The following is a 22,817-nucleotide window of genomic DNA, read 5'->3' as shown; positions in this document are numbered from 1 at the left end:
GTGCAGTAAGCCGCGACTGATAAGGTGTTAGGTCATTTCTTTCCCAATATTTCTGTAAACATCCAAATATTGAACAATTTGTTTATCTAATGAAATGTGAATACTCACCACTTAATTCTAAAGTTGCTAAAATTATCAAAACTGGACTTTAAAATTTGTTCAATGTTTTAATATGTATCAATTTGCTGTATGTTCTCTGTGTCACTATATTTAGTGATTTTAGAATAAAATTTCTGTTTTGTTTTGTTCTGGTGCTTGATTAAGAACCTTGGCGCCAACAATCCTCAAGAACGCTCCCAAACAAGTCCTTTTGTCGCTTCCAATAATGTTTATGACTGTAACTGGCTTACTTGCCCATTATGACTTAAAGACACCCATTACCAGCTTTAGCTTTAACAGCTAATACGTACATGCAACAGTGGTAATAAATACGGTTCTTATCAATAAGTCTTTAAACACACATTGACAGGTAAACTTATGTTCCGTGGGTCAGTGAATCTTTGAAGGTGTCATCCATTCCATGTTAATGGTTGGATTTTTGACACTGCTCACAGTAATCCTAATCGGATTAGTAGATATTATATATACACTCGCCGCAGACTATAAGGCAGCATCATTCGATGCCACTCTCTTGGGTCGCCTCAACGTCTTCCAGTGCGCTTTTTGGTGAGTACTTGGCTCAAATTTGTTTATTTATTTTGTTTATCTTTATCAGTTCTTTATACATATTAAGCAATTTGTCGGGACCGAAAAAACAGCACGCAATAGGCGCGTTCGTTGTATTAATACAGCATTATTTCGGCAATATAACGTCCATCTGTAAATAATCGAGTCTGGGTCAGACAATCTTGTGACTGAAATCGATCGATTAGCGTCGATCTACGTAAATTGGGATATGATGACATGTGTCAACCAAGACAGCGAGCCTGACCACCCGACCCGTTAGTCGCCTCTTGCGATAAGCAAGGTTTTCTTAAGGCCAATTCTTACCCGGAATCGTCACGGCCACATATTTACATTAACGTTCATTAAAACATGAACGTCTGTTAGAAATACGTATATTGGGGATCGTTTTGCAGTAATTAAAAAGAACGAGTGAGTGAGTGAGTTTAGTTTTACGCCGCACAGAGTAATATGCCACCTATATGGCGGCGGTCTGTAAATAATCGAGCCTGGACCATACAATCCAGTGATCAACAGCATGAGCATAGATTTGCGCAATTAGGAAAAAGAACGAAACGAACACAAGTACATACTTAGGAACAATGAAATTGAGAGGTGTGGTATTTGGTACCTTCTTCTCTCACCGTTTTAAACCACAGTTGGTTGTAAGTCATATAAAACACATTGCTCTCTTTTGCATTTTTGTCGCAATAAAATGGTCCATGATATTCATTCTTACCTTTTAATGTTTCACCCTCAGGGTTGGTCCTTTCAGGAAGCAGAGTCTGTACTGCAGATTATTCAGGATGGCATCGGAAGGCGAAACCAGACAAGTTTCTTTCTCTCGCGGGTCTGGCGAACTCTCGTTAGGCCCAAGATTTACAAGACGCCGTTCAACGTTCCGAGGAATGGCTCGGTCTGTGATGGAAATGCTGACACTTCATAGGGCCAGCAAAGGAGACCAGAATTCATGTACGCCAAAACGTCTATATGAAAATACATTCAAAATGGAACCCGCTGATGGGAATAACTTTTCTGTGAATGTCGTTGAACGCCAGGTGAGAGGGGTTCTGGAACTTCATTTAGCAGACCGGAAGTACGATGCCTCGGAAGCCAGTGCTCTAACTGAACGCATTACGGAACAGATTAAGGCGATCACAAAAAACTGTAATTTTCCACGTTATAAAATTGTTTGCAAGGTGATGCTGGGACAAAATGGCAGCCAGGATATACAAGTTGCTAGCAGATCGATATGGGACTCAAACACCGACAAATGCGCATGCGTAACGTACAAGAACTCCTCCCTATTTGCCGTGGCATTGGTGTATGGCGTGTACTTTGAATAATAAAGGTTTCAAGAAACCATGACATGTTATTTTAAAAAAAAATAATTTTGGTTTGTGACGTTCGTCAAGTCTGCGAAGGCGTTGGGTAGCCTAATGGTAAAAGTGTCCACTCGTCACGCTAAGGATCCAGGTGAGATTCTCCACATGAGTACAATGCATGAAGCCCATTTCTGGTGTCCCCCGCCCTGATAATGCTGGCATGTTGAGTAATAGCGGCGTAAAACTAACCTCACTCCGCAAGTTTGCTAGCCTAAGAAAGGGGTCTACGTTGTGCAGCGTTAGTCAAATCTCAGCTTGTGGCTTTGTCTGGATGAAATATAGTCATCACTTATAAGATCATCCTCGATAATCTCCAGGGTATACGTTACGATAACTCAACCATACCCTGGATGCATCCACGGCTTGAGGCGATGATTTTATTACCACCATTGGCTGGCTTTTTATCCAATCAGGTGCCTACGCTGGGAAGTTGAGCGTACCAATCACAACTCACTTTCGCTTCTTAAATTATCTAACCGTTTAATGTTGGCAACACAATTGATGCAGAGGTACTCTGAAAGAAGTAGAAGGAGTTCTGTCATATATTTTTTTAAAGTTTCAGATCTGTCAATATGTCTATATTATTTCCCCAAAAATCTGAGTGGCACTGCGAACAAACCTTCGCGACTGCGACCGCTATTTTTGTTGACACTGGCAAGCTCGGGTGTAACGGCGGCTTAGCTGATTGGCTACTGTGAGAATGCGGAGCCAGCCAAGGGAGGTAATAAAATCATCTGGCCAAGCCGTTTATGCATCCAGGGTATAGTGGAGAGTTATCGTAACCTATACCCTGGAGATTATCGAGGATGGTATAAGATATGCTTCTGAAAGACGTGCACTCAAAATATGCACTGTAACAGTAACTACGTCCATAACGAACACGCTTTAAACGAACTAATGGGTATAACTAGCTGTTTATTGTCACCTCCAGTTGCTGAAAGATTTTTGTCGCATAACGAACTACGCTTATAACGAACTGAATTAATGGTCTCTTTGTGTTATTGTATTCCTTGCTTGGGATAGTACACAGTGTTAAAAGCTTGGTACAGTCAGCCACTGTTGTTGGGCCTATATACACTGTAAATCGCTCTCTGTGGTCCGACCCGTGAAGATCCGGGTAAGAATTGGTCTCAGTAACCTCTGCTTGTCGTAAGAGACGACTAACGGGATCGGATGCATGGTCAGGCTCGCTGACTTGGTTGACACATATCATCGTATTCCAATTGTGTAGATCGATGCTCATGCTGTTGATCACTGGATTATTTACACACCGCAGCTATAAAGCTGGAATATTGAGTGCAGTGTTAAACAACCAACCAACCAACTCTATGGCCCAGTGGATACAGCGTCCACTTGGAGAAAGCAAGACCAGTGGTTCGATTCCCTGGACCCGTCACACCAAAATACGTGAAAAGATGAATCTTGTTGTTACCTTGCCTGACTTTCGGCTCTAAGAGGATAACACAAGGACTGGTCAGCGCAGGGTCAGTATAAAGCAGTGGCGGATCCAAAGGGTGGGGTGGGGGTCAGGTGTTGGTTTTTTAGGACCCCCCCCTCTCTCTCTCTCTCTGTTGTTTTTAGGACCCCCTCTCTCTCTCTCTCTCTCTCTCTGAAACTTATGACCACATTGAAAAAAAATAATCCGTTGGCGGAGCCAAGGGGGGTTCCGGGGTTTTAGAATTCCTGGATCCGCCCATGTTAAGTGTCCGGGGAAGGTATCTATACACAAAGAACTTTATTAAGCACCTCGGCATTTTTATAATGATTGTTTTCAACACCTAACTAAAACTTCTCGTGGTGATCACGATGGAAAAACATGAATTTTTCTGACCTTTGACTCATAAAAAATGACAAAATGATTGGAATCCATGTTGATTTTATGATAATAATTGCTCATTTAAAAAAAAACCCAACAGGCTCGCCGACTTTCGTAGATTAATACTCATTATGTCAATCACTAGATTATTTGGTCCAGACTCTATTATATACAGACTGTCGTCATATAGCTTGAGTGCGACGTTAAACAAAAAACCAACTTCAAAATAGCTCGAATTAGCGGTCTCGGTCCACAGTTTATATATAGTTTAAATTTATTTACAACATTCGTTGTTATCATTTGTGTCTATATTATCAAAACAAACGTTTGAATAATTTGAATCCGGTTTTGAATATCCAATTCACTAAAATATATTTGTAAAATATTTTAAAATGGGAAATCATTGATCGTATCAAATGTTAATGGTGAGATTGCTTTACTGTCAAGATATCACAACTTTCATATTTATATCAATTAATTAATTAATTAATTTTTAATGGAACATTATAATTAATAATGCAAAGCCTTGTGTATTTTCAGTAATTAATAATCTGTGAGCGTGACATATTTTACATGGGTTTCATGCAATAACAGCCCGCCTTCGCGTGCTTCTATACATACAAAGGGGGGTAACTCTCATTACTCACACTCGTACTGGATTTGGCGCGGGAACAACACGACCAGAAGAGAGGGTGTTGAGTCCACGCCGAGACGATTCAAAGGTTTGGAATATTTTATAGGTGTACTATTTATAGTCTCAGTGTCTCCAAACACAGTGTTGTTTATGCGTTCGACGTAATCACTCAGATTCAGATTAGACGCATATGCTGACTTTGTCATCTGTGTCAGTACGTGTACTCCCTCCGAGAGCCGTGATGCGGTCCTATACAGTCAAAGGTCCTGTCTGTATCTACACATTCATAGAATACGTGTAAAATATTATATATGCTTTGGAGGTCGCCTTCGCTAGCTGGCATTTCGGCAGTGTAAAATATCGGAGGGACATTTATGACCGGAAGTGACGTCACGATCCCGGATTTTGTTAACAGCCCACCCCCATTCACACACAAACCATCACAACCGCCCGCCCCTCAAACGCACATTCGCACACACGCACGGAGTGCATCCTTTTTGTTAAAAGCCAAGATCAACGGTTGTCAAGAAGATACTCAAGTTGGGTCCTGCCCAATGAGCAGGAGGGGAATCCCCCCGCACTGCAAGGAAACTCCGTTGTTTTCATTTCCGGGAATCGAAAGTAAAAGGAGACACCTCACCCAGTCATAATATTTAACGTAATAAGACTAGCATAACATCGTCCTCTGGGCACAAATACTCACCAGACCTGAATAAAATAGTACTGTCAAAGTAGTTCATTCAATATCCTGTAGTCAGAAATAGTCAGAGTTTTACGCCGCACTCAGCAATATTACAGCTATTAATGGCGGTCTGTAAGTAATCTAGTCTGGACCAGACAATCCAGTGAACAACAGCATGAGCATCGATCTACGCAATTGGGAACCAATGAACATGTGTGTGTGCGTGCGTGTGCGCGCGTGTGTTGGGGGTGGTGGGGGTTGGGGGAGCTAGTACCGGGACACAGTCATGACATACATCCTGCTGGGAAACGCCCGCGAGTATGCTTATATTTTTTTTGCTGAATATCGATTAGTCTCTCAGGGCAATCAATAATCGCTGGAATTCATTCGCTCGCTATGCTCACCTCGTCTGCTTGGTCACAGCGGAGAGGTGATTGTGTAATATGCTCTCGCTGCTACTTCTTATCCTCACTTCTCGCGTCACCACCGAACTCGCCTGTCGCGCACAGCTATCAACAACAGTGTGAATACAGTGTGAATATAGAAAACCTTTTAGAAAGTAATCGAATGTAACGGAAACTATCGCAACACACAATGTATTATAATACATTGATTTTACGTATGTTCGTGCTACGATCGAAGGTGAGCATCGGGTGCAATGCATCGTTAAGAAAATATCAAGTTTCACTCAACTGTATTTTTATCTCGTTAACTAGGAAAATTAATTGATCTCGTTGTTAATAAACAATATAGGGTCTCAACTGACAACATTTCAAAGAGACAAGTTATTGTGTAGAATGCTGGCATGTCATTGAGGGCTATAGCGAGAGATGTTGGTTGTGATCCATCGACTATCAGCTAATGACGTTAGGGACGGATCTCAGTGTTCAGGTCGACCACGAGAGACAGCAACTCAACAGGAGGATACACAAAACTTCATGTCAACAGAGTGGCTTCCACATCATTGTTTGTCAAACAGAACGGTCCGTAATCGCGTAAAATAGGTCGGGTATCTATCTAGAGCCTATCAGACGTTCGTTGTTATCCCACAGCACAAAGCAGCCTGACTATAGTTTAGGAAATAAAGTTCGCTCTACCCCAATGTGTTTTGTAATAGGTGTAATAGATAGGACTACCGTCCTCGTGCTTTAATTATAATAGTTCAGGGCAAAACTATACTTTATTACAAAACACATTGGGGTAGAGCGAACTTTACATCTTTTCTAAGATGCTAAATTTAATACTTTCTAAGGATAATTACGATTAATTTAAGGCAGAAAACAAACGACGGTGTCGGTGGCCTAAGTTAAGAATCCTCGCACAGGGCTAACTGGTGCGCTGTTCTATTGATGTGTCAGCTCCCCTACGTTAAGACGAACGTTACCAGAAAAAAACAAATGATAACAGTTTGATGACGGTTTACGTTCGGATTAAATATCTTCTCTGAATTATTTTAATTACATCTGTCATTAACGTAAACCATATGGGGCAATATGAACGTCGCATTTCTACTACCAACGTAAGTTTAGATCAGTACATCCAGATGAAGCTGAGTAGTCAAGCGACATTCCACGATTGCATTGTGGGTATGTAAACATTGCGAACGTTACCGTGTCGCCGAAAACGTGTGAGTCGAATTGACACAATTTAACCGTCGTAAAACATAAACGTAATGTTTCCACCAGTGATGTTAGCTGCGTGAAGCAAATGCAAACCAAGAAACGGGATGCAACGGAGTAGTTTACTGTAGGAGGCCGTACGAGGCGATGACAACTGACATGCATCGTGACGTCACTTACATTGTGACGTAATGTAAAATAATTCGATTACGAGGGGGCACACTAGAATGGCGCAGTGACGGGAAAACGTCATTCAATTGTTACGTCATCAAAAAACTATACCTTTATTGTCTGATAATGTATTTTTTTTCCGATTGTTCTAACCGCTAGGCATCTTAGAATTGGCATGAAATGCATGTGGACCCTTTTTTTTGTAAATATCTCTTCATCCAATGACCCAATCGATCTCAAACTGTGCAAGTGGATGTTTTGTCAGACAACCTAATCACATTGTAAATCACCGATTTTATGCATTTGTATTAAAGAATCTGTCTATGTAATTGTCAACAAAATAAACAGCAGAACGCAGGCGGCTTGCAGAGGGAGGGAGCCAATGACCTGTGACAGCGGCAGTGTTGGGTCATAAAGGTCAACGTTCGTCAATGTAGTTCAGCTATGCTGATGACCCTGATGTCAAAAGAATCTAACTTTGGATGCCTACCTGTTTTGTACAAGATTTTGTTTATTGGTTGTTAGTTTTTTTTTTCACAATTGTTAGCACGATGTTCTTTTTCGAGCAAAAGTTGTACGTTTCATGTAATCCGACACCTTATAAATCGGTTTGCAAAGTTTGCTCTCTTTTTAAAAAATAATAAACACATTGCTAATTATACCCCCCTTCCGGTCTCGTTGCCATGGTTTCCTTTGTTAAAAGTGTAGGTGTATTGACCGGTACACCTGTCAAAAGTGTAGGTGTATCAATGATACACTAGGGTATACCGAAGCAATAAAGACACAACAAACGGCGAAATATAATTTTATTTCAATGGACTCACATTGAGATTTCGATTGTTTCAAAATCTTCCTTATCATCCAGGTCGAAATGTGACGCTAACGAACTGTCAATTTGAGAAAGAAAATCCTCTGTCCACTCTTCAGCATCCATGGCGAACGAACGTGTGATCTTCCAAATGTTTTCTATGCCACATGCGAGTCAGAGAACGCATGCGCATTGGTCTGTCCATACAAATGTCAATTATCGGTAATATTGCGCATATCTGGGGCTACTTGAAGTCATTCTCGCGCCCGAACTGGTGTTTAAAATCGTGTGAAATCGTGCAAGCCCGTGCATGCACGTGCAATCGACTGCTTATAGTCTGTTTGTAGTGAAAACGTACCGATGAATATCACTTTAAAAAAGTAAATCAAATAAAGTGAAACTAAGATTGCAAATCCCCATAATTTTACCTTGCCTATTGAACATTTAAATCTCAGAATTATATTCAGCTTAGGATAAAAGTTGTTTAACAAACGATCATAGTTTCAAAGCGCTGTTATTGGTTTGTATTACAATGGGGTATGCGCATTAAATGAAACACCCAGAACATGCAGGTTTGGTAGAAGTTAACGCTTGTTACGTACCGCACGGGCATTTGTTTCACTGTTCCAACTACTGCGCTTACCCCCCTAAAATTGTAATACAAACCAATAATATTGATTTGAAACTATGATCATTTATTAAACAAATTTTATTCTAAGTTGAATATAATTCTGAGATGTTCATTTGGCAAGGTCAAATTATGAGATTCGCAATCTTAATTTCACTAATTTGAGTACTTTTTGTTTAAAGTGAAATTGATCGGTAGGTTTCACTGCAAACAGACTATAGACGCGGGACATTTGAGGGTCTTAACCAGTGGGCTAAAAATAAATGAAACAGATGGAAAAGAAATAACTTTTTTGGTCATAATTAGAACATAAAGTGTTATAATAAACTCGTAACTCGACCCGAAGTGAGGTATAAGTCAGATGTACCCACACTTCCTCGGTGTGTCGCCAAATACCCCTACTGTTTGAGTCGTGTGGTCTCCTCGGCTAACGCCTCGGAGGCCACACGAATCAAACAGTAGGGGTATTGAGCGGCACACCTCGGAAAGTGTGGGTATATCTAATACTTAAACGTTTAGCATCATCTGAATAAGCTTTCATGATGACAGCTAGAAGTAGTCAATGTGAATGATCCAAACGGTCTATCACTGTGCAGTGCACAGGTAACTATCATGAACTGCACGTGCATTTATGACCCAACACTACCGCTGTTACAGGTCATTGGCTCCCTCCCTCTGCAAGCCTTCTGCGTTCTGCTGTTTATTTTGTTGACAGTTACATAGACAGATTCTTTAATACAAATGCATAAAATCGGTGATTTACAATGTGATTAGGTTGTCTGACAAAACATCCACTTGCACAGTTTGAGATCGATTGGGTCATTGGATGAAGAGATATTTACAAAAAAAGGGTCCACATGCATTTCATGCCAAACTATAGCTTGGTGTCAGTTCGACGCCACTGGAGTGAGTGAGTGATTGAGTATGGTTTTACGCCGCTTTTATCAATATTCCAGCAATATCACACCGGGGACATCTGAAATGGGCTTCACACATTGTACCCTTGTGGGGAATTGAACTTGGGTCTTCGGCGTGACAAACGAACGCTTTAACGACAAGGCAACACCACCGCCCGGACGCCATTGGAACTTGAGGTCATGCATGGACAACGGTACATCACTGACATCCTAGACAGAGTTGTACCATATTTCGATGACCACACACTGGGCCAGTCTTCATGGATGACAATGCTAGGCCACATCATGACGTGCAGGTGCTGATATGTTACAAAAGAGGCGATCGCAACTCTACCAAGACCAATAATCAAATGGAACTTGTTTGAGACATTATGGGTCGCAGATATACCCAAATACAGGGCCCTTATTCTCGAAACGTTCATAGCCCTAAGAATTCGTAACTTTGATCTTAGCCAACGTGTTAAGAGTGGGCTTAAGAAGTTCGTAGGTCTACGAACGTTTCGAGAATAGCTAGCCTGATGTGTTGGAGCAACTCCACGATCAGAATGGAACGCACGTCAAATTCAACGTCTGATACAGTGTTGAGAAGGGTCAGGGATGTTATCGCAGCTGCCGGAAGTAACACCAGATATTGGCATTGGCTCAAATATTGATCCTTTTGTGATTTCGTGAGGACTGTATGCCCGAATCTTGAAAATGATCACATTTGTTAAGGTCATACGACCATGGCATTACAAATGAATATGTTTTTAATGCCATGTATGCCTCTAAGAATAAACTTTTTGGTTGAGATTTGCCTTTTAATTATTCTTGAGGGTCAATGTATCCAGAAAGTAAGTTAAATTGAGGTTTGGATAAGTTCCTTTGCTATGATTAATGGTAACATATTGATACTATGAACATGGGTGCTGCGATACTTTTTTCCATGTGTATATTTGGGGTAACACTTTATTTATCATTGAAGTACAGATTCTTGTTCGTTTATGAGGTGAGTCACATCCAGATTCTCAGAGAGAGGCATCAAATCGCCATCACACAAGTCAGCGATCTAACCCACTCAGCCAACGCAGCTTCTATGAAAAATGAAGTCTAACATCTTTTCATGTGAATCACATGCTTTGTGTATCCCTCCAACAAGTGTATATTGGTGCCTCTCAGATGACCGAAAGCTATGAATACTGAATACCATTTAGAAAGTGGTCAAATGTAACAGGGGGCGGTGGGGTAGCCAAGTGGTTAAATCGTTCGCTCGTCACGTCGAAGACCCGGGTTGGAGTCCCCACATAGGTACAATGTATGAAGCCCATTTCTGGTGTCTCCCGTCATGATATTGTTGGAATATTGCTAAAAGCGACATAAAGCTAAACACACTCACTCACTCAAATGTAACATAGGGGATACCACGGGTAACACGTGTCAGAGGGACACACAAAGTATGTGATGAAGTATGTCTGTGCCTTGTATTTTCAGAATGGAACCATTCCCCAAGTGTGTGGTGTGCAGCACCTCCTTCAGGTACAGAGGACCACAGCCGCACCTGCTCCCCTGTCTACATCCGGTATGTGAGAACTGCCTCAAGTCATGGGAGCTCAAAACACTAGTGTGTTCTGTTTGCTTGAAGAGCCATGCCATACATGAAGGACAATTCCCTGTCGATGAGGTCACCCGAGCTGATGTCTTCAACTTGACTTCCAAACATCGACCGTCAGAGTTCCTGTGTACGAATGAGGAGGATGGAAACCAGGCTGTGTGTTGGTGTGGCGAGTGTGGCGACTTTCTTTGCGAGCATTGTCAGGTATTGCACGCAGGTATCAAATCAACCAGGAGCCATGCGACAACACTGATTCCTGACCTGCCGGAGAAAGTCAAAGGGTCGCAGACGGAGTGTGACAAGCACGGCCAGAGTCTGAACATTTTTGACGCCCACTGTGACAGCTTCATCTGCTCCCGATGTTTCTACGAAGACCACGTTGGTCACAGTACCATTAACGCTGATATGTTTCTTTCTACTGAAGAAGAGAAGTTGAGTAATTGTTTGAAATCTGCTACTGATAAGAAGGAGGAGATTGACTTGGCAACAAGCGATGTCAATGAGCAAACTCGTATCATTCAAGAGAAAGCCGTATCTCTTAAGGAGACTGTCAAGCACACTTTTTCAGAACTGAAAACTTTGATAGATCAGCGAGAGAAGGAGGTCCTTGTAGAGCTGGATCAGCTTTTAGACTCCATGAGGAACATCAATGACAGTCGTTATCCTGTCCTGAAATCATCAGAGACAAGCTGTCAGACAGTCCTTGACTACATCAAAAAGACTCTCCTCTACGCCTCACCTTCTCATCTCCACAAACTGAAGAGTTCCATCACACAGGCGTGCGAGTCCTGCGTAAGACTTGACGTTCCCTTTGTCCACAAGAACGAGTCATCGGTCATGTTTTCAAAACAGGGGTTACAGGATGTAAAGTCCCTTATTTCATGCATCGGAAGTTTCTTTGTTTCTGTCAAGGACAAGGATCAAGTAACCGAGACTTCTTCATTCTGTTCAGGTACTTCATGTCTCTATCTGTAAACGGCTTGATAGGGTTAGATTGCTGAGCATAATACATTCAAACGTCCATTTAGGTGTGTTCTAGGGGTATCGGTGGACCACAATAGTGGCCGAATTACATCCTACATTAAGGGGACATGTGTTGGATGTTGTTCTGTAATAGAATGTATAAGGAACACAACTTTTTATAATACAGAAGTTTATGATAATCCCATCTTTGTGTGTATCACTTCTAAATGTCATGGCTTTACATTTGACAACGTTAGGTAATTTTTCAAGTGTTTTGTCTGATTCCCGTAATGTACAGCCACTTAACGTACAGTCTGTTGAGGTCCAAACCTTGTATTAAACTGAAATAAATCTAATTTCTCTGTTTCATTTAGGTCGTAGGGTAAGCCAGTTGAAAAGTGTTCTTTCATCACATCGAAGGCAATATTTTGATTCCCATATTGGATCAAGGCCATTTTTGAGTCCTGGGCGTGATGATTGATACAAAAATTACTTTAAAAATGTCCCTCTTCTATAACAGTAGTAAGTGAGTGAGTGAGTGAATAGGGTTTTACGCCGATTTTAGCCATATTCCAGGAATATCACGGCGGGGGGCACACGGAAATAGACTTCACACATTGTACCCATGTGGGGGAATCGAACCCTGGTCTTCGGCGTGACGAGCGAACGCTTTAACTACTAGGCTACCCCACCGCCCCTCTATTCTGTTAGAAGTGGCTACACGTGTGAATTTAGCAAGAGTGAACCAGTGTGCTGTTTCTTAGTGGCAAGATCGGTTTGGCCAAACCAGTAGTAGAAAGCATAAGCATCAAGTTATTCAAGCTCAGCCAGGTTTTTACATGTTGTTACCCATCTTAATTGTAGGCCCATACGACATAAGGGTAATGGGACGACACCAGTCTTGTAACGATATGATTAATAATGCGATGTACTCGGACCTGTGAAGCAGTAGCGAGCAAAAAAATATAATGGTAGTTGATGTGAGACTCATTCTGCTCGGTAGTAATGGAGTGGCAGCAACCTTGCTTAGTTGTTAAATGTTGACCCGTGAAGATCCGGGTTAGAATTGTTCTTCGGCAACCCATGCTTGTTGTAAGATGCGACTAACGGGGTCGGTAAATAATCGAGCCTGGACCAGACAACCCAGTGATCATCATTATGAGCATCGATCTGCGCAATTAGGATACAATGACATGTGTGAACCAAGTAAGCGAGCCTGACCCCCCGATTCCGTGTGTCGCCTCTTACGACAAGCAGGGGTTGCTGAAGACCAATTCTAACCCGGATGTTTACGGGTATTTTGTATAATGAAAACCCGGGATAAGTCTGAACTATTCATCCCTCCACGTGCCTATTTATGGCAACGCAGAGTCTGTTTAGGTTAAGGACGCAACGGTATCAGAAGATGTTGTAGTAATTCAATATTCCATGGTTTGGTTCTTGTACAGGTCGTGAGCTATGGCTTGAATCTACTATTGCACAACTTCGGGACCAAAAATTAAAACTGGCGAAGGTAATGTATATTTGTATATATTTTTTAACTTTAAACAATAATAAGAAAAAACCGTCGCCCTACATGAACAAACGAACGATGTGACCGGCCATCGTTTTGTGTCTCGTTTGCCAGTCATAAACATGCAGTGTGTGAAGTAGCTTTCAAATTTTGCTCGCCAGTCGGGCTAGCTATGCCTGGAAGTTACTAGCCCACCAAATAATTCACTAGCCCGAAATTTCAATGTAGAAACTAAGCAAAGATTACACAACGGTAAGCTGCTAATATGATGAACATTTTGATCAGGCCATAATCTTGCATGATTTAAAAGTGTACTATAACTTAACAAGTTACATAACAATATGTCAAGACATATTTACAAAATGACCTCATGAAATTTGACTAGCCAGTCTGGCTAGTGACTGTGGAGATTTACCGGCCCGGATGGATTTTTACTAGCCACGGGCTAGCGGGCCAGTGGCTATTTCGCACACTGATTAACGTGTATCAGTCACCAAAGTGTATATTATTATCCACTATCCTAACTGATATGAAACAGTATTATGAACTGGTGACACATTCCATTCAGTTATCCACATGTATCATGTACCCGTTATGTACCCATGTATCAGTCGCTCTCGTGCATCACTCACCCACATGTATCAGTTGCCCACACGCATCAGTCACATGTATCAGTCATCCACATGTATCATGTACCCATGTATCAGTTGCTCTCGTGCATCACTCACCCACATGTATCAGTCATCCACGTGCGTCAGTCACATGTATCAGTCATCCACATGTATCATGTACCCATGTATCAGTTGCTCTCGTGCATCACTCACCCACATGTATCAGTCATCCACGTGCGTCAGTCACATGTATCAGTCATCCACATGTATCATGTACCCATGTATCAGTTGCTCTCGTGCATCACTCACCCACATGTATCAGTCATCCACGTGCATCAGTCCCCCATCGGTCCTTCACTGCCATGTCCAGAATCATACTCTCACATCCAATTGCTGCTATAATCGATCGCTCCAGTAAATTCATCAGTAAAATCACTGACCGAAGACTTCACTTCATCGAATGCATTCTGTTAATGGTTGAAAACAGTAATTGTTATGTTCCAACATTTGTCTCCAGGAAGTCAGTGAACTGAAGAATATGTCCCAAAGCGGTGTCCACGTTGTCAATGACCTCCACGAAGAAGTAGCCAGACTCAAGGCATTCGTGGTTCAGATGGATCCAGAAGGTGAGTTTATGAGAATGTTCTTCGCTGTGTGGGGAGCAATTACTGTGACAAGTTTATAAAGCAACTGCTCGATTTAATTTAAAAAATGGTCGTTAGGTCCGTGACGGCTTCTGTGTTGTTTGTTTGCTGTCTATTGCCCCATACAGCAATAACCCAGCTATATGGCGGCGTTCTATTGTTAATCGAGTGTGGACCAAACCATCCAGTGGTCAACAGCAAGAGCATTGATCTTGGCAATTTCAATACGATGACATGTGTCAACCAAGTCAACGAGCCTGACCTCCCGATCCAGTTACTCGCCTTTTTTGACAAGCATGGGTTGCTGAAGACCAATTCTAACCTGGATCTTCATGGATCGACGGCTACTGTTGAATCGTAACTACCCTAAGCGGGCAAGGGGAGGGCCGACGCGGCGCAACTCCAGGAATGTTTTACGTTGGAAAGCAAGTGTATCAGTCCTGTGCATGGAAAGTTGCTAAAATAGGTCACCACCATAGGTGTCCACATGCTTATTTGAGAATCTTTAGATTACCAGAAAGCAAGTATCCCATTATTTATTGTATTAGCGTCAGTCATTCCAGCTGCCAATAGATATTTTTTCTAATTCCCTTCTGTCCTTGTGTTTTACGGTCGAGTCCAATGGGCAATGTAGGGGTGGGGGAAGCGGGGGATTGAATGTGTTCCTGGCTTGTCAGTTTTTTATTTGAATAAAAATAGACCTGCTCCCGCGGCTCGAATCGGACATCAATTTTAAACTGCAACATGACAGTTCATTGGTCAAGCACGATAACACCGGCATAAATCTGGACTTAGAACGAGGCGATGGGGGCCTAGTGGTTAAAGCGTTCGCTCGCCACGGTTCCATTCGCCATTTTCTTGTGTACCTCGCCCAAATCTGGTGACATTGATGCAATAGTGCTAAAATCGGTGCAAAACTAAACTCGCTCAATGGACTTGTTGAGCCAGCCAGCAATCAATAATAAGTGAGAGAATGTTGAACGCAACGTTGTAGCTCGCACCTTCTCAGCCAGTGTCTGAAACAGAGATGCCAATTAAGACCAACATACTTTTGAAGCTGCAGTTCCTGCCTAAACTCTTCATGATCCCTTTTAAAATAGACCTGCACTCCGCTGCTGCACTTTAATCGGCACGCACATTATTTGCATGCTTTAAGGACACATACAAATTTGAAACAACAGGTTTAACACAAAATTTACCTGACATGGGCAGGCGCTTAATATGTTAACACTGACCTCCCATCCGGATTACACTTACACAATACCCGTGAAGATCAAGGTTATAATTGGTCTTCAGTAACCCATGCTTGTCGTATAGGGGCGACTGACGGGATCGGGTGAACAACCTCGCTGACTTGCGTAGATCGATGCTCATGCTGTTGATCACGGGGCTGTTTGGTCCAGACTCGATATGAACAGACCGCCGTCATATAGCTGGAATATTGCTGAGTGTGGCGTAAAACGACCAACCAACCAACTACCCTTGCACAAAGTTTATTACCCTCTACTGGATGCATTTCAGGAGGTACCCGGGGTATGTTTCTTCATGCTGTCAGAAGACTCCAGGACGTTCGAATCGTGAAATGTAAGTACTTCGGAACAAATTGAAAAGGTCAGTGTCAGATAGAGAGTCTGAATTCCTTAACCCCAGAGATAGTGGATCTCTGCACTTTCAAAAGGGCTCTAAAGACCTACCTGTGTAATCGGTTTTACAACACAGCCTAATCTTGCCCCCAATTACAAACTTTGTAAATACCAGAGGACTTTTGTTAGCGCTATGAGTAATCAACTATAATGGAGTTTAGCGCATTATAAATGCACTATTATTATTATCATTATAATTATTTTCTTTCCATCCGACAATCTCAGGTGTCCGTATTTCTCAATACGCGATGTTTTGACTAATTTCAGCCCCAAAATGCCATCAGATATCACGAATACTACTTTTATCACAGTGTGAAAACTGTGAAGTTTTCAGTATTTATTTGTCATTACCTGTCAGAACATTGAAGAATACTGTACATGTTACATTAAAGCATATGGAATATCAAAATATGTCGGTCATTCTACATGACATGATGTTTTTGAGTATTAAATTTATAATTAAATTTTTGAGTATTTGTTGTTTAACACCGCTCTCAGCAATAATCAAGCTATATGGCGACGGTCTGAAAAGGATCGAGTCTGGACCAGACTAGTGATCAAAATCATGAGCATCGATCAACGCAATTGGGATACGATGACATGCGTGAACCAAATCAGCGATCCCGTCAGTCGCCTCTTTGGAGCATGGACGGGTTGCTGAAGAGCAATTTCAGAATGAATGAGTCAAAGCGAACGGAGTATTTCAGTAAATGATTAAAATGGATTCGAAATCATTGGTCAAGTTATTGCCTCTGTGGTCTTGTGGATAGTGTGTCTGCCAGAGAGCACAAGGCCGGTGCTTCGATCTCAGAAAAGATGTTGAAAGAAAATGGAACTTTTTTGTTTCCCTGTCTGGCCCTCTGCATTACGGTTTATATGACAGTGGGTCAGTTTACCGCGTCTGAGTGAGGGATCATTGTTGAAAAACTGACATACTGGTCAAACAGCGATAAAGTTTGCCGTGTACGTCGTACCCCAACGGCGTGGATCGATGCTCACAATATTGATCTCTCGATCGTCATATAGCTGTAATATTGCTGAGTGCAACCTTAATCAATATCCAAACTGAGTAAATCTGTTAATGATGCAGGTCCTAAGATGATGCTGGACGCTGAAAAAGCATCCACGAACTGGGTGCACATAAATGACAAAGGTATCCTCGTAAACGAGATGAAACCAGGACATCCATCTTATTACTCGAAGAGGAAGAGCTTCAAGAACTACTGCGGCACCTGCAGCACGTTCCCACTGCCCTCTAGCGGGCTGGTGTACTGGGAGGTGGAGGCGGAACTGGACAAGCCTGTGTTTTGGAGTAGCCTCGTTCTGGAGGTCGGGGTGTGTGGGGAGGAAGTGATGGACAATGATTACTTCGTCGGCAAACAAACCAACTCGTGCTGCCTCTTGTTGGCTCGCAATGAGTTTGACAACGAATCTGTTTTAAAAATAATGCAGAACGGTGAGCTGGTTGATATGCGATACCGGCACGCCAGTAAGGGCGGTGTGGTTGTGAGGGTGATGTATGGAATCTTGGTCAATATGGACAGAAAATGTGTTAACTTCATCGACATCTTCAGCCAAGAAATGTTGGCATGTGGACATCTTGTCAACTTGAAGCACAATTCGAGGGTGTGGCCTGTGTTCGGAGTTTTTTCCGGCTACACTAAGGTGGCCATACGGCTTGTTAGTGGCGGTGATGTGCAGATGGAGGGCTGGAAAAAGAATCTGATTTGCCAGTCGCAGTCCCACTTGTAACTGAATATATCTCTTGCGATCACCCATCGTCGATAAACCAAGAGATTGTGTACACTAGTGTCGTCCTCACGTGAATACTTACAGCAGTGGACTAGTTGTCTAAGGCGCAGAAATTAGCTGGGCAGAGTTGTATGGCCTTGGGCACGGAAGTAACCTATGATCGTTGGGTCGAATCAACCCACCCTATTATGTTCCTAGGTCTGTGTCAGGACAATAGCTATCTCAGTCTCACTGGAATTAGCCTTTTCTTTCATTCTTTGGTTACAAAATATAAAAGCAATGCATTGTGTTTATTCAAGGGTGATGGCGGCCATAGTGTATACAAGCCTGTGAAGCAATGATATTACCCTGGGCCCACTAGCCCAAAGCAAACTTAACGCTGAGGCTATCGTAAGCCTATGTTAAAGTATGGGTGTTCTGATCACCGTAGCGCTAAGATAGCTCAGACAACGGACCCTTGGCGTCGTTCCACAAAGTAGTGCTAAGACAGTTAGTCGACGTAAAGATATGGGAGTTGCGACCACCTTAGCGCTACGATAGCTCAGACAACGGACCCTTGGCGTCGTTCCACAAAGTAGTGCTAAGACAGTTAGTCGACGTAAAGGTATTGGAGTTACGATCACCTTAGCGCTAAGATAGCTCAGACAACGGACCCTTGGCGTCGTTCCACAAAGTAGAGCGAAGACAGCGCTGTTTCATGATTTTCATTTCGATAGAACATTCTTCTTTTTAAATCTTCAATTTTGAAAGGCATTAAAATCAGGGCCCCGTTCCGTAAAACGATCGTTGCTACGATAATCGTAAGTATGGGAGTTACGACCACCTTAGCGCTTTTTGAACGGGGTACTGATCTTTGGCGCCCATGTCATAACTCTATGTGTAAAGACCTGAAATCATCATTTGTGCATATCGCATCAGGTAGACGTTCGAATCCGTCAGCGTCAAGGCTTCTACATACTTGGTTACTGTGGAGTGTGTATTTGTATTTGTGTAACGTTCTGTAGTAGAGACGGACATTTGGAACTGGAATGATGTCATCTGATGGCCACATCTTTCAGAATTTAATGAGTTCAGTTTTACGCCGCTTTTAGCAAATATTCCAGCAATATCACGGCGGGGACAAAAAATAACCTTCACACATTGTACCCATGTGGAAATCGAACTCTTTGGCAAGACCAGCGAACGCTTTAACCACTTGGCTACCCCACCGCCCGAGCAGTAGAGGTAGGGCGATTGATTCTTTTATACAGTTGGGCGTATCGACCATTTGATATCCGCTGGTGGAGGACTTGCGTTTGAACAGAAAATGATACTTTTGCCACAGGTCTCTTCCAACAGAAATCATGAACTTTTTGGATCCTCTCATAAAAACAAATGTTTGTCTTATGAAAGTGGATTTCTTCTTAAAACACACATTTGTATTGGTTATGGAGACAGTGTTGTGGCTTATATTTTGAGTTTATTTAAATGTGGGGTTTGCTCGGGTAAAGTGATCGATCGTTATGCTGTAGACTCGAGTTCTATTCCGATCATGGATGCAGCGTAAGATCTGTTCTTGGCCTCATTTGCATGTTTGGCGTGACATCTTCATCGGAACCAAGATCAGTTTAACACAACAGCCTATTGGTAGGCTTGCGATGCCACAATGATGTAGCCATATGGGCTTCTGACTGAGATCGGTTTGTGTGGACCGATTCAGTACCCCTGTTTAACGGGTCCGGATACATTTTGAACAGATGTTTTTTTAGGAGCTTTTTGGTTTACTTTTACTTAATGTTAATAGGGTGTTTTATTTCAGTTGTCCCCCTGGTGGGCTGTTGGAGAAGGAGTGCGCCAATGAGTGGGCCTCTAAATTTGGTTACAACCAGGCGTTGTTTTAGGCGGGGTTTTATTTTTCCACAAATATGTACCGGTATATTTTCTATAGGGAGTTTTATCCACCCATAACCACTGATTCACATGATAATGTGTATAATTATGTGGAATATTTCAAAAACGGAGTAAACTTCTACTTGCCTTTGGAGAATGCCAAAGACCTGGAGAAGACCTGGCCCCGGGGATCATGAAAGTGTCTTAAGTCTGAAAATTGCTTAGCACGAAACTTGTCCTTAGTCTACGCAGGACTTTCTCAAAGATCCGGGGCCCTTATTCTCGAAACGTTCGTAGCCCAAAGAATTCTTTCGTCGTAGCCAGTGTGTTAAGAATGGGCTTACGAAGTTCGTAGGGCTACGAACATTTCGAGAATAGCTAGCCAGCTTCGTGATCCCCAGTTTAAGACACAATTTATTCTTAAGTCTACACTTTAAGAATTAAGACAAAATATGGACTTAAGACACTTGCATGATCCTGGGGCCTGAACTGTGCTGTTGTATTTTCTGTTATATATTGTTTTGATATGAATACTGTTCATATTGACGTAGAAGCAACATGACCACGTTTGTCATGTTTGTATCTGCAATGTTGCTGTCAATAAACGCAGCTTCAGCAAGATTTTTTCTGTGTCTGTATTGTCGTGACAAGTTGTATACTTAATATAATGAGCTATATTGGAATGAGTGAGTGAGTATGGTTTTACGCCGCTTTAAGTAATGTTCCAGCAATATCACAGCAGCGCCACCTAAAATGGACTCACACATTGTGCCCATGTTGGGAATCGAACCCGTGTCTTCGGCGTGACGAGTGAATGCTTTAACCACTAGGCTACCCCACCGCAATATGTCATGATGTTGCTAATACAGTCGTGCTTGAAGTGAGTATGGGTTTACGCCGCTTTTAGCAATATTCCAGCAATATCACGGCAGGGGACACCAGAAATGGGCTTCACACATTGTACCCATGTTGGGAATCGAACCCGGGTTTTCGGCGTGACGTGGGGATGCATTAACTACTATGCTACCACACCGTATCTCATGCTTGGAGATGTCATGAGGACTGACTTATCAGAAAGTACGGTTTATACAACAGTTTTATCAGTTGAGTTTAATGAGTATGGTTTTAGCAATATTTCAGCAATATCACGGCTGGGGCACCATAAATGGGCTTCACACATTGTACCACAAGGCTAACCCGTTGTCCCATCATCAGCTGAGGAAGGGTTTCATGAGGACACGGCGATTACATCTGACAACTGATGGACGAACCGTCTAGAATAAGTCCCAAGCAGTCTGGTATGTCCACGTAAGAAGCTACTAATGTGGATCGGGTGGCCAGTCTCTGTGTACCCCTACAGCAATAAACATTGATCATCCCCGCGACAGTGTGGATACCACGTGAACGCTTGTTTACCTGTTTGTTTGTTTTTTGTTTAACGCTGCACTCAGCCCAGTCAAACAATCCAGTTATTTGCATTATGTAGGCATCAATCTACGCAACGGGCATATGATGACGTGCACTAGCCGAGTAGAAAAAATGGCCACACGATCCCGTTAGTCGCCTCTTATGACAAGCACGAGTAGCTGAAGACCAATTCTTGACCTTCAGTATCCAGTATTAGACGACAACATTCGGACATTCCCACTAACGCCTACGCAGCGTTAGTAATATACCCCTCAGTTATCTGGATGATTATTTTATCAACAAACAGCGGGGCTGCATGTGAGGGTGAGGTGAAATTGGGTTTAACGTCGTGCTTGAGAATATTTCGCTCATATGACGACGTGCATGCGTTTGTATGTGTATGTGCGGCTGCTTGTACTAGCCCAGACTTCAGCTGGTTTTATAGTGCTAGCCCACTGAGATACCATGCCGAAGTGAAGCATGAATACCCCACTTAGACACATTATACTGACTCCGAGCCGACCAGTCCTTGTTGTACCCATTAATGCCGAGCGCCAGGCAGGGACCAACAAGTACCATATTTTAACGTCTTTTGGTATGACGCGGTCGGGGATCGAACCCGCGACCTTCCGCTCTCCGGGCGGACGCTCTAACCACTACACCACTGCATGTGAGGGATGTTGTGCAGGGTGCAGGGTGAGGCTCACTTACTCTAATCGGCGTTAAACAGAAGTATTCTGCTAGAAATTGACATTAACACAGCATTCTATACATTTCTAGTTGGTGTACAAAATCAATCACTAATACGAAAACATAAACAAAAAAGGAAAGAAAACAAACAAACAAAAAAGAAACATCACAAAAACATTTCCTCAACAACCGTACAACGTGTGAAGCCCATTTTTGGTTTTCCCCGTCGTGATATTGCTCTAATTGCTACAAGCGGCGTAAAACAACTCACTCACTCACACAACAACCGACTCTCAACCGAAGCGATACAGTATTAAAAATATCCGCCAATGTTTGAAATTAACAAATAAACAGTTTAGGAATCTTTTGAAATGAAAATATCCTGCAAATACACTAGCCACATAAAGAAACTGTGCATTGTCAAAATATTATCCCAGTTGATAAGTACGATAACGATGTCAAAGGTAAATATAAACTGTAATGGAGGGATCATGAGACCATACCAAGTCGGGAGAATTTCAATTGAAAAATCAATCACAATGACGTCACGAGTCCACAAGCGGGACAGGGGTCAAACGACCATGTCACAAGCTCAATAACGGGTATGTCCACCAACGGCATTGAGAACAGCAGTGCATCGACGACGCATAGAGCCTATCAAACGTGCATGGAAGGCTTGTGGGATGTCACGCCAGATTCTCTCAAGTTCTGTTGCAAGGTCAAGGACGTTATCTGGCGGATGAGGAAGACGGCGTAGACGTCGATCCATCTCGTCCCAAACATGCTCTATCGGGGAGAGATCCGGTGAATT

General features: G+C 42.5%; 1 protein-coding gene across 1 annotated transcript; it reads left to right on the top strand.

Moving 5' to 3' along the window:
* The first annotated feature begins 4,499 nt into the window (after positions 1-4,499).
* On the top strand, positions 4,500-20,530 carry LOC124289135 (protein PML-like). The gene is made up of 6 exons (XM_046725737.1): positions 4,500-4,586; positions 10,794-11,866; positions 13,326-13,390; positions 14,519-14,627; positions 16,167-16,229; positions 17,379-20,530. Exons 2-6 carry the CDS (start codon positions 10,795-10,797, stop codon positions 18,038-18,040), a joined length of 1,971 nt encoding a protein of 656 aa, XP_046581693.1. The 5' UTR covers positions 4,500-4,586; position 10,794; the 3' UTR covers positions 18,041-20,530.
* The last annotated feature ends 2,287 nt before the right edge of the window (positions 20,531-22,817 follow it).

The sequence above is a fragment of the Haliotis rubra genome, unplaced genomic scaffold (assembly GCF_003918875.1).
Source record: "Haliotis rubra isolate DU_JTF1 unplaced genomic scaffold, ASM391887v1 Scf434, whole genome shotgun sequence".
In the NCBI taxonomy this organism is placed as follows: domain Eukaryota; kingdom Metazoa; phylum Mollusca; class Gastropoda; order Lepetellida; family Haliotidae; genus Haliotis; species Haliotis rubra.
Note: the sequence above shows the minus strand (reverse complement) of the source record. Positions and strands in the feature narration are given on the sequence as shown.